Source organism: Ornithorhynchus anatinus, chromosome 10 (genome assembly GCF_004115215.2).
Source record: "Ornithorhynchus anatinus isolate Pmale09 chromosome 10, mOrnAna1.pri.v4, whole genome shotgun sequence".
Classification (NCBI taxonomy): domain Eukaryota; kingdom Metazoa; phylum Chordata; class Mammalia; order Monotremata; family Ornithorhynchidae; genus Ornithorhynchus; species Ornithorhynchus anatinus.
The window spans coordinates 12,600,483-12,613,168 of record NC_041737.1 but is presented as its reverse complement, the minus strand read 5'-3'; the positions used below and the strand labels follow the sequence as shown (position 1 = coordinate 12,613,168).

Sequence of the window (12,686 nt, the reverse complement as noted above, 5' to 3'; positions counted from 1 at the left end):
CCAGCTACTTCAACAATAAAACTGAAGGATGGATGACTTATTCAGAAGAATTTCTGCACCTCTACTATGTTGCTTCAAAAGTTTTTCAACAGTAAGACTAAAAAAGCTTACATTGTTGGAGATCAGCCTAGAGGTAATGAGCAAAATTAGCCTCCTATATAATTACTTAAAAAATAAAAGGCAATAAACAAAATACCTTCAACAGTTTCCATAATGTTTGACCCATCTTAACATCATGTAGACATTCCACCAATTGCTGTTTACACTCTTTATTTATAAGGCTTTACTGAATTACCATTCTTTAAAAGAATCAGTAAACTGCTGCAAAAAAACAAACTACTATAAGCTTTTGAAGTTCCACATTTTCCCTCTACTTTCATCTAAAATGTCTAAACTGAAGATGAAATGTCCATGACAAATGGCAAAAGCTACTATTTTAGTAGGATTGTTTTTTAAGAGACAGAGAAAGGAGGTTGTGTCAAGCATTAATAATATTAATTAGGAGAAGCAGCATGACTTAATGGCTAGAGCACAGGCCTGGTAGTCAGAAGGCCATGGGTTCTAATCCCGGCTCCATCATTTGCCTGCTCTGTGACTTTGGGCAAGTCACTTCACTTCTCCATTCCTCAGTTACCTCATACAATATTGTGAGACAGGGAGATAATATTGTGTTAATTATTGTGAGACAGGGTGTTAATACTGTGAGACAGGGACTGTGTCCAACCCGATTAGATTTTATCTACCCCAGTGTTTAGAACAGTGACTGGCACTTAGTAAGCACTTAAATACCACAAAAAAAAGGCAAAACCGTGTCCACTGAGGTCCTCATAAAACCTCTAGGCACTGTTCATTTGTGCCCTTCATTCACTCAATCATACCTACTGAGCACTTACTGTGTACAAAGGACTATACTAAAGCACTTGGGAGAGTACAATATAATAAACAGACACCTCTAATAATAATAATAATAATAATTTTGGTATTTGTTAAGCGCTTACTATGTGCCGAGCACTGTTCTAAACGCTGGGGTAGATACAGGGGAATCAGGTTGTCCCACATGAGGCTCACAGTTAATCCCCATTTTACAGACGAGGTAACTGAGGCACAGAGAAGTTAAGTGACTTGCCCACAGTCACACAGCTGACAAGTGGCAGAGCCGGGATTCAAACTCATGACCTCTGACTCCCAAGCCCGTGCTCTTTCCACTGAGCCATGCTGCTTCTCTTAAAAAGTGGTATCGGGGGAAAGCCCATTCCCTATTCCTTCAGCCCCCACCTAGATCCCGAAGGAGCCAGCTAGGGCTGCCTAGCATCCAAGTCCATCTTGCTCTCTCTTCCAAGAGGTGGGAGAGGCAGGCAGCTGCATAGCGTCGCCCCAGCTACATTGCAGTGCACTGTCCCGCCCCAAATCCAGTCATAAATGCAGAGGAAACAGGAGCCCTGAAAGCTATCTGAACTCAAACTGACCCAGGTCAGATTCTTGGAGGGCTTGGCAAAATCTGACCCTCAAGTCAATCAGACTCGGTAGTCCCAAGATGCTCCAAGAAGGACGCTAATCAGAAGGAGTCAATGTGAAAAGAGGCAGCCACAATGCCTATTGGGCAAAACCTCAGGTACCTTGCCTACTCCACAGACCTTATGAAGGAGTTTTTTAAAAAATGTCAGGAATAGATGGACTTGGGGAGGATGATTTAGTTACTTTTTCTGGAAAACGAAGCATTTGGATTCTATGACTAGTTCAGCTATGAGAGCATCCTTAAAAACCAAATAAACCATCTGTAATGCACACATTAAAAAAAGCCCAAGAAATCAAATCTTCAGAGAAAGAAATTAAGGTCCTTGGAAAAATTTTCCCAAAGGAAAAACAACTGATTCTGGGGGCATATCCCATCCGTCTGAGGGGACGTGAACACAGTAAGAAATTGCTGCTGCAAATTTTGGAAATCAAAATGGAAAACAAAAGGGAAATGAAACTGAATTATCCAGTGAGTGATACCTGGCTCTGATGGGTCATTATAAACAACTTTAAGAGATTTAAAATATTTAAAGACAGAGCAGTTGCACAGATAGAGAAGCATTCTGTTTGGTCTTTCAGCAGTCTCATTCAGTAAGCACTATGATAAGAACAATTTAGTGGTCAGACTTGATGCTTTCCAGCTGTTTTACTGTGAAGCTAGAACAGTTCTTAATGGCCAAGAGTAGCATTTTCTGCTGAAAGCTAAAAATGTATGTGCAGAAATTAGAATGATTTTCGCTTTCATCTTTTCACCAACAGTAAGCTGAGAACACGAATCGTCTGGTTTGACAAATGCTTTTGACAAAAAAACAAAGCGGATGAGACTCCTGCCAACACATCGCTGCAATGATCAATTGTATTTACTAAGTGTTTACTATGTGCAAAGAGCACTGTACTAAGCACCCGATCCATACCTTTCTTTGAGAAAAATTTATAAATTCTCCTGGGGGTGGCCCTCAATGGGAATGTTCCTGTTTATTGTAAACCCCATTAGACTGCAAGGTCCCTGAAGGCAGGGATTAACTCTATTATACTGTACTTTCCCACGTGCTAGTACAGTGCTCTGCACACAGTAGACTCTCAATAAAAATCACTGATTGATATTTGTTTATTCTACTTGAAAACTGGATGGTAAAATTTACAATAATGAACAATGATGACAATAATAAAATGTCAAAATTATTTAAGCAGTCATCCATCTGAAGTTGCTTGAGAGATGTGAAGGGACAGGCTGAGGGTGATTCTCTTGCATGTGGGTTAGGTCAGGAGATGATAACTAAGGAACTTCCTTGCTGCACTAATATAGTAGTTATTACGTTTACTTTGAGTTTCATACTTCAATATACCCACAAGTTTCCACTTCCCCACTAACATTTCACAGCTAGCCCACATTCTAACATATTGCTGCATAGGCAAAGATAAGGCAAGGTTCTGGGAAATACTGGTGAAAATTTTAAGACTACATACCCTAAGATGGCATATACTTTGTTATTATTTGCAAGTAAGTTTGTAAGTAAAATAACAAAATACATGATTTTTCCTCCATAGTACAAATACATCCATTTCTACCTCAGAAAACAATATCCAAAAAAAAAAAGAGAGAGAGAGAGACACCTCCAAAATTCACATAATTATAAAAATGTATTCTGGGTTTCTGGGTCAGAGTAGGAAGGGTTAGGCCATTCAGAAAAAATCCCATAAATTCTACATACTGAAAATGATAGAATTAAAAGAAATATTTTCCTCTTCATGCATTTTTGCCCAAAGCACCTTTCCTTTATATCTAAGCTTACTCAGTGGTTTAATTTTGGTCATTTGCAGACTAAGAAGTAATCCCAAAGAAGAAATATTACCTATTAAAGCACCCAGCTTGATAGAGTAATGGGGAAATGGTCTTTAAATTTAAAAATATCTTCTGGGATATAGGATTACCTTCTCTGGCGAGAGAATGTAAGAAACTGCAGAAATACCCAGTGTTTACTGTGCTTGTCTCATATATTGTTTCATAGATGCTCTAAAACATGAACAGGAAATATCATCTCACACAATGTGTTGGGAGAGACCTGGGTTTCAAAGTTCATAGTCAGAAAGAGCTGCAATTTAAATGCCTCATGAACCTGTTCAAATATCTTACTATTCTACAACTACTCTGGCAACATAGCGTCAAAAAGTCTAATAATAAATAGCTGAAGAGCAAATTTTTTCCCCTGCAACACATTTTATAAGATCAATGGATTAATATGTTCATCACAGTGTCTTTTTCCTATCTTTGAGAGATTGGAGAAAAATCTAGATATCTTGCCATTTCATAACAGAAAATGGTGGTACAAAATAGTTGGTACCACTATAGTACAATATAGTACAATATAGTACAATAGTGGTACAAACTATACACTTTCCAAAAAAATAGCGCTTAAGCTATCCTAGGCCCTTCACCATTACTAAGCCATATGGTGAAAAAAAAATCAAACAGATGAGTCCTCCAAAAATTTGTGAACCCAAATCCCTTTAGGGGAAAAACAGAGATCATTCTTCCTCTGTAGACATTTCAGGCCCCAGTTCAGCGTTCTGAACCCAGGAAGCATCGGAGAGCTTCACTACCACATTAAAATCCTTTAAGTCAGAGGATTGATTCTTGCCCCTTAAAAACTCGTTCATGCTACAAACCAAAACCCCTCTCTCCACTCCAAAAAGGTGTCTCTTAACAAGGAGGTTTCATAGTGCTCTCTCTCCCCCAAACCTTGGACAGCCCCTTCAATTCTTACTCTCCCTTTCCATCACCTGCTGGTGTTCATTTCTCTGTTTTCTGCTGGTCTACTCTCAGCATGGGCAGTGGCTAGCAAGTGGAAGACCATCTGCTACAAGGCAAAACTCACCTGTGCTGGGCAGCAGCGGCATGGGAAAGTCGAGGGCGGAGACTCAAGTTGACTGTGCGGAAGGAGGCAATGGTAAACCACTTCCATATTTTTACCAGGAAAACTCTATGTATACACTACCAGACCGATTGCACATGGAGGTTGGGCATTCTGGGAGAGATGTGTCCGCAGCAACGCTATGGGTAGGACACAACTCAACAGCATAAGACAACAAACAACAACAGCAATAACTCGCAGCCCAAAAAGCTTTAGAGACACTGGTCCTTTAATCTGTGACCTTCGAATCAACACTAATCCAGCAGGAGTCAGAACAGGACTCTCCCATTATATATTAGTCACCAATCGAATAGAAATTGAATCCAAACTATCAATCATGGGTTTCTGAACCCCAGATCCTTTTCAAATAGGCAGAGACAGGTATGTGTGTTCGCATTAGAGCTAACTTACCGGAACCTCAAACACTTCTTGTGTATCATCCAACATTTGGATTTTAATGGAAATAAGTTTTCCTGGTGGGGTGGAGGGTGGTTTCTGGCCATGTTCCAAGGTACTGATCCCAGCATTCTCTGGAGCTCCTAGCCGTGATCCTGTAGTTGGCTTCTGCTCTATTTCGCCCATTTTTGAAGAAATTGCAGTATCTGATTTTTAAAAAAGGAAGAGAAAGGAAACAGCCTGAAGAGCACATTCACTTATTTCTCATAGCAGAACTGAATTTCCCTGAAGGAATTATTACCTCCAAGGGCTAAGCAGGTAACAATGATATACAATTAAAAGGGTTCCTCTCCCTCATCCCTCCTTCAACAAGCCAACTTCACCTACTCCAAGTAGGCTCCCTGAATATCCATCCAAAATTCTCCCCAGAAATGAGCCCCTCAACTTTGCTCAAAGGATGCCATCATTTCATGTGTAGATACACTCACACATGGCTTTCCCTCCCAACCACAGCTTTTCCTCTAGATTATAAGCACGTTATGGGCTGGGAACGTGCCTGCTACTTCTGTTGTGTTGTGCTCTTCAAGTGCTTAGTATGGTGCTCTGCACATAGTAAGTGCTCAATAAATTCTACAGATTGATTTTCCCACCAATTATGAATATCCTTATTTTAGACTAAAAGTATCATTTTTGGCTCCTGAAGTTCGAGTTTGGAGAAATGCTGGATTTCTGTGTTTATGAACCATTTTAAATTCCTGCCATCTCACTCACCCCGCTATGTCTCCTTTTGCACCTCCCATTCTGCCTCCCCCTTAGACTCTGAGGCCCATGTGGGACAGGGTCTATGTCTAACCAGATTTTCTTGAATTTACTCCATTGCTTAGTAAAGCGCTTGGCACATAGTCATACTTAACAAACACCATATTTATCATTATATTTTGGACTGGGAACCCCATATGAGACAGGGACTGTATCTGGCCTGATTAACTTGTAATATCCCAGTGCTTAGAACAGTGCTTGATACATAGTAATTAACAAATACAGTGATAATAATAGTAATTACTATTACTGTAAAATTCAGTTGGACGCATGGAATCTCCCCACTTGCACACCTGTTACTCTTTTCTCTTCTCAGTATCCCTGGGACATAAGAACAGGTATTCTTACCCCTACTTCAAAGATGAGGAAACTGAGGGGGAGAAATGGAATCTTTGCCAAGTATCATCTAGCTATGTCAAGAGACTAGGTGGTATTAAAATACAGGTAATAATAATAACAAGAATAATGATAATTGCAGTATTTGTTAGCTCTTACTATGTGACAAGCACTGTGTACTATGTGACTAGCACTGTGATAAGTTCTGGGGTAGGTAAAAGATAATCAGGTCAAACACGTCCCCTCCCACATGGGTCTCACAGTCTCAAGGGGAGGGAGAACAAGTATCTTATCCCCATTTTACAGATGAGGAAATTGAGGCACAGAGAGGTTGAGGGACTTGCCTAAGGTCAAACAGCAGGTAAGTGGAAGAGTTGGTAAAACCCAGGTCATCTGACACCTATGTCCAAGCTCTTTCCACTAGGCCATGTTACTTCTCTCAAGTCTCTTGATATCTAATATCAAGTTCTTTCCACAACACCACACCATCTCTCAATCCCTATTTCAATTATGCTTTCCATCAGTTCTTCCTCACCAATTTGTTCACATTTTTTCTTCCACATAAATGCCCCTCTGCAACCTAAGTCTACTGCCTCTTGCCCTCTTCACAATGGTTAGAAGACCTGTAATTACCCTCCTTACACTTTAAAAGGAAGATTAAAATGCCACTCCGTTTTCTCTCTCAGACCGAATCCTGTAATCCAGAGCATTTTATCTTTCTTGCAAGATTCTATTTTCTAACTCTTTACTCACGTTCAAAACTCTCTCCTGGATCATCTCTCAAACCATGGCACTTCAGACTGGACAAAGTCACACACCCCAGTGAGGAAGCAGCAAACATCAGAGGCAGAGCACAATGGTTCCCTTCCTAAAGCACCAGGTAATGTGACCTCCAGTATCAAGGCTCTTAACTCAGTAGACATATTCCACATCGGTGAGGCATGCCCATTGCAGTCAAATACTTCCTAAAATGGACATGGAGAACTGCCCCATACTTAATAGGTCAGGAAGTGGGAGAGTCAGATTGCTGCCTTGTGAGCTTCCAAAAGGCCAAATGACCGTGGCCTGAGAAGGATCTCCTTTGATCTGACAAGTGAGAAACCCTTAATAGTTGTTCCACTTCCCTCCCCCACAACAGTCTTTTAGAAGATTAGAAGACGGAGATTTCTTGATATTTCTTAAAGGCCAAGGGCTACGGGGAGATAATCCTAGGTGCGGATCAGTCTTTTTTGCAGGCTGCCATTACTGTTGTACGCTGGTCTTGTAGTTCCTAAAAGTTCTATGAAGACATAGAACTACAGGCAAAAGACCAACTGAGTTGTTTAAGGAGCAACTTTCTGATTACACTGAATGGCATTGCATCCATTAAGTGTGGTATTTATTAAGCATATACTCTGTGCAGAGCACTGGACTAAGCCCTTGGGAGAGTACAATGCAACAGAATTGTTAAACAAGTTCCCTGCCCACCAGGACCTTAAAGTTTAGAGGGAAGAAAGACATTAAAATGAATTATGGATATGTACATAAGTGCTGTTGGCCTGAGGGTGGGGTGAATATCAAGTATTTAAAGGGTAAAATTTAAGTGCAAGGATGATAAAGAAGGGAGAGGGAGTAGGGGAAATGAAGGCTTAACCTGGGAAGGCTTCTTGGAGGAGATGAGATTTTAATAAGGCTACAAAGTGGGAGGGAGTTCCAGGCCAGAGGGAGGATGTGGACAAGGGGTCAGTGGCATTTTAACTGGACAGTGTCTTAAATGGATAGCTATCTCCCCTCCCATGCTTTTTTTTTAAATTTGTGTTAAATTTAAAACAGTCCAGACTATATCAGCAGCCACTGCTCATTATAAGCTCTGCTCCCACCTGGCCACTTCAGTTGCTTTGCTGCCACTCGCTGTTCCTCAGTTCCTTCTCTTCCTCCTTCCTGCTTCCAACTAATACAACCCTTCCCCTCATCTTTTCCCTCTACCTTCCTAAACCTCTGAGGCCATGCTGATAGGGTGAGTTCCTGAGAGCCCCAGGAATGCCAGGAAAGAGAGAGGGGGACGTTGCCGAGGGCAGAAACTTCCACTCTTTCTTCAAGAGCATAAGTTCTTTGGGTGCTCCTGCTGTCTTCTCCCTTAGTGCATTACACTCAATTTGCACCCAACAAATACCATTACTACTACCCATCACCCCAAAATGTCCTCCACTTCCTCCTCCCCCCCGAAGACACTAAAACAAAAACTCGAAATTTTAGGCTCTGACACTTTTAAAAATTGAAATCGACATTTTACTTATTTTTTAAGTTAAAATAATTACTCCCCATATTTTATCATTAAAAAAAAACACCCTTAAACCCACCCGTTAAATGTTCCCTGTAGGTGAGTCTGGTGGAGACCTGAAAGCATTGAATTTCACTCCAATATCTTTTCCCCTTTTGGCTCCCGTATTCCTTCCTGTACTGTATTACCAGACTTGGGGTGGGAACTAGCTCCTGGCCTGCCATATATTTGTTTAGCTGGGTAATCGCATTTCTATTCTTCCTGCTTTTAACAAGCTAATCCCGCAGTGACCATCAACAAGCTGGTGACAAAATGCAGGGAGTGAAAAGGCAAACACACAGCCCTGACAGGTACAAACAATTCTCTGGGTTTTGACGTCTACTGGCATCAGCAAGTCAGAGCGGAGCAGGTGAAAGAAAGGACTCCATTATCAAGGAAAGAAAAGACCAGCAGAGCAAGTATCCACTGTTGCCACAGGAAAGGTAGGGTATTCTCCCCAGACAATGATTAATTATGCAGAGACACAGACTGCACCATTATTTTGCTTTTGCTGTGAATGGCTGTGAACAGCTCCACTGTTCACTTGCATTGAATCAGCCAGGCTGAGAGGAAAACGAATCTCCGGGTTAGGGCTGATATATTACAGCTCCCATTCTCAGAGTCTCCCAGGGCCCTTACCAGGAACTATTGTCAGCAGTCACCTTGTAACCCGTGCATCATTTTCTGACATACGGCCAACTAGAAACTGGAAGTTTTCACGGGACCGATTGTTCCCTGCCAGGCCGGTTTCAGAGGGTAGCAAGTAAGGTGACTGCCTTGGGGTGCTCAGTCAGGAGGGAAACGGGGAGTTAAAAAAGTGAAATCAATTGTATTTACTGAACACTTACTGTGTGCGGGGCACTGTACTAAGTGCTTGGGAGAGTACAACACAACAATATAAGAGACGCATTCCCTGCTCATAACAAGCTTCCTTGTTGGGTGGGGGGGGGGGGAGGGGTATCAAGGGTCTCCCCTCCCATCAGAGAAATGTCCTAGGATTGAGAATTTGAACAGACTTCTCTATACTACCATCATGGACTAGGACGGGGCAGCTAATCTTTCCTTGACTCAAGAAGGCCAAATGTCTGAGGCCGGCCATGTTGACCTCACCTCCAGACGCTGAGATCATCTCTTGTGCAAACAGCTAGGCTTCCCGCAACTGAAATCAAGTCTTTTGGTTGGGCTCGCTTTTTTGGAGTTGGGGAGGAAAGCAGGGGAAACTTGCTGGCTCCAAACTGTTTTTCAAAAAAGACAACTGATGGTTTGGCAAAGTTTATTTATCAAAGCAGCATTTCTTGGACAGAAGACTGAGACAGAGGGAGGATTCATAACAGCATCTGCTAGGTGTGCAGACAATTTTATGTTGCAAGGTCTTCCCCAAATTTAACTTTTTTTTAATCTACTTTAAATCAAATTCATAGAAGTGTTCTTGTAAAGGCATTTGACATTAAACACATTAACAAACACAACTGAGATTACCCAAATACAGTATTTATTAATAATTCGGTTAAGATTTGAATTTTTAAAACTCCTGACTGATTGCACTTCATACATTAGTCTTGACTGAGCCAGACCTAAGCTTCATAACTATTTATGATTTAGCGGTGCTTTTAGGCTAGAAAAACTGGTGTGTTCTATTCTTACTTATTCATTGGTTGCATATTCCTCCTTCTCTCCAAAGAATTCAAAGCATTACGCACAGATAAACCCTCCAACTACTCATTAATCACTTTTTAAAAATAATATTTTTGAAAGTCAAATATCAAACGATGGTAGGAAATGTAAGAGTTAGAAGGCAGAAGTAGAAAACAGGGGGGGAAATGAATTTAGAAATAGCCTCACCTTGCAAATCTTGTATCTGTTTATGTCCTTATTATCTTTTAATGGGTTATACTTGCATTTGTATATATGTTTTTACTCTTTTGACTAATGTATCTTCTACAATTTGTTTCTACTTCCTCCATAAAAGTGCAAACTCTTTCAGGACAGGATACAGTGTTTCCGAGTGCCTTGGTTTAGTGTAATGATCTGCCTAAGACAGAAGGTGCTACTGTCAATAAATGTCATAGACAATCATGACGATGATGGAACAACAATAATGGCTTCTGCAAATAAACACAAAAACATAACCGAACACATTCAGTTCTGCCATAGCATGTGTTTCATTATGTGATTTGGACAGAAAGCTGTTGCAAATTAGGGTCGTTTTTTTCTGAAAACATATGGGATGCAATGCTGAAAGAAATGGTTGTGAGCTTGTGCGCTGACACACTATTGTGTGACTTCTTAACTCAGGGTTCATCGAGATCATTATAAGAGAACTAAGTGTAAGCCAACCATCAAGAAATCCCTAGGTGGGGGGTAGTTTGGCTGTAGAGAACATGGGAGAGTTACGTTCTGGCCTTGGAAGATGGTTGGCTTTCATCCTTTAGACTGCAAGTTCATCATGGGCAGGGAACATATCTGCTAATTTATTTGTACTGTACTCTCTCACGCGCTTAGTAAAGCACTCCGTAAATAGTAAGCATTTAATAAGACTGACTGATATAGACTGACACTCTTCCCAGTATTTCCTAGTTTGGGAATCATGAAAAAAAAATCATATATGGCAACAGATGGTCACAGCCATTTTGGACCACCCCCTCAAGGTTACAGATTATGCAGTGAAGAGCCCGTTTGAGAAAAATCAAGCATGCTTTTCAGCATGGCTTCCCCCAACTATCCCTGTTTAGTCAGATCATGCGTGGCTCAGTGGAAAGAGCCCAGGCTTGGGAGTCAGAGGTCATGGTTTCGAATTCCGGCTCTGCCACTTGTCAGCTGTGTGACTGTGGGCAAGTCACAACTTCTCTGTGCTTCAGTTAGTTACCTCATCTGTAAAATGGGGACGATGACTGTGAGCCTCATGTGGGACAATCTGATTACCCTGTATCTACCCCAGCGCTTAGAACAGTGCTCTGCACATAGTAAGCGCTTAACAAATACCAACAGTATTATTATTATTATGAATGGAATTGGCGGCAAATCTGGGAAGGGTCCCAAGAAGCTGAGGGGATGTAGTGAATCGATAATATTTGGTGTGGACCTTACAAACCAATTGGGAGAATTCTCTGACAGCTTAGAATAGCCCCTCAGAAGAATAATATTCCAGGAAGGCAAGATCATTTCTGGCTGTTTTGGTCCTTGTTGCAAAAGAGTGTGGGCAGACAGGCAAGTTGGCAGAGTAAGGCACAGCCAAAGGTAGTTTCTCTGAGAGGCTTGGGACAAGTTGCTTATTGTCTCGGTGCCTCATGGGTAAGGTGGGCTGGTTATGTCACCAAACTGTTTGGGAAGCTGGTATGCTATAATGAGGCACGACAACAGAAATGCAAAGTGCAAGAAGAGTACTAAGCGCTTGCTTTAATAAATAATAAAGAATTACTAAATTCATTCAGAATGATTTGCAGCCGGCATATTCCCAATAGCCTCATTAACAAAGAGGGGAATTTTTATTATCAAATTTGCCTGCACTTGCTACTGCTTTATTGCTGCTCTTTATCACATTCTGCTGTGGTTTCAAGCAGTCAGAAAATGGGGCTTATGGGTTAGGGGCTAAAATATGAACTCACCTGGTGATTTACAAGCTAATTTTTAGATGACTGCTGTACAACAGGAGAGCACAAGACAACCTTGAGAAGCAGCATGGCAGAGTGGAAAGAACACAGGCCTAGGAATCAGAGGACCTGAGTTCTAATCCCTGTTCTGCAAATGTGTGCTGTGTGACCTTGGGCAAGTCACTTAACCTCTCAGTGCCTCCGTTTTCCTATTCATCCTCCTACTTAGACTGTTAGCCCCCTGTAGGTCAAGGATTGTGTCCAACCTGATTCACTTGTACCTGGTATTCTGCCTCCAACAATGGAAACCAGATTTTTGGAGAACCTGAAAGATGGCTGACCTCTCTAGAAATCCACCCTCTTCAGGGATATGCCACCTTAGCCCTAATTTTTCCACTCTACAAATCTAACCTTCCCTCAAGTAACCCATTATCCACCACTCTTTTTTCTGGTATTCATGTACTCACTCACTACATGCTACATACTGTTCTAAGCCCTGGGTAAATACAAACAAATCAGGTTGGCCACAGTCCATGTTCCATATGAGGCTCAAAGTCTTAATTCCCATTTACAGGTGAGGTAACTGAGGCACAGAGAAGTTGTGACTTGCCGAAGGTCACAAAGAAGTCAAGTGGCAGAGCCAGAATTAGAATCCATCATCTTCTGAATCCTAGGCCCATGTTCTATCCACAAGGCTACACTGCTTCCCCATGATCTCATCCATAGTCTTATTGTGGTATTAAATATACACTTTTTATGCTCCAAACACTCTCCTTAGAGTTGGGGTAGATACAAAATAATCATGCCAGTCACGGGCTC

At 41.4% G+C, this 12,686-nt stretch overlaps 1 protein-coding gene across 3 annotated transcripts in view; it reads right to left on the bottom strand.

Annotated features, from left to right (window-relative positions):
• The window catches only part of FARP1 (FERM, ARH/RhoGEF and pleckstrin domain protein 1), a 240,275-nt gene that overhangs the window by 182,554 nt on the left and 45,035 nt on the right, over window positions 1–12,686 (bottom strand). For all 3 annotated transcript variants that reach the window (XM_029073300.2, XM_029073298.2, XM_029073299.2), the window contains exon 2: window positions 4,839–5,029. In XM_029073300.2, coding sequence (XP_028929133.1) covers window positions 4,839–5,009 — 171 coding nt within the window. In that variant the 5' untranslated portion in view covers window positions 5,010–5,029. The remainder of the gene's footprint in view (window positions 1–4,838; window positions 5,030–12,686) is intronic.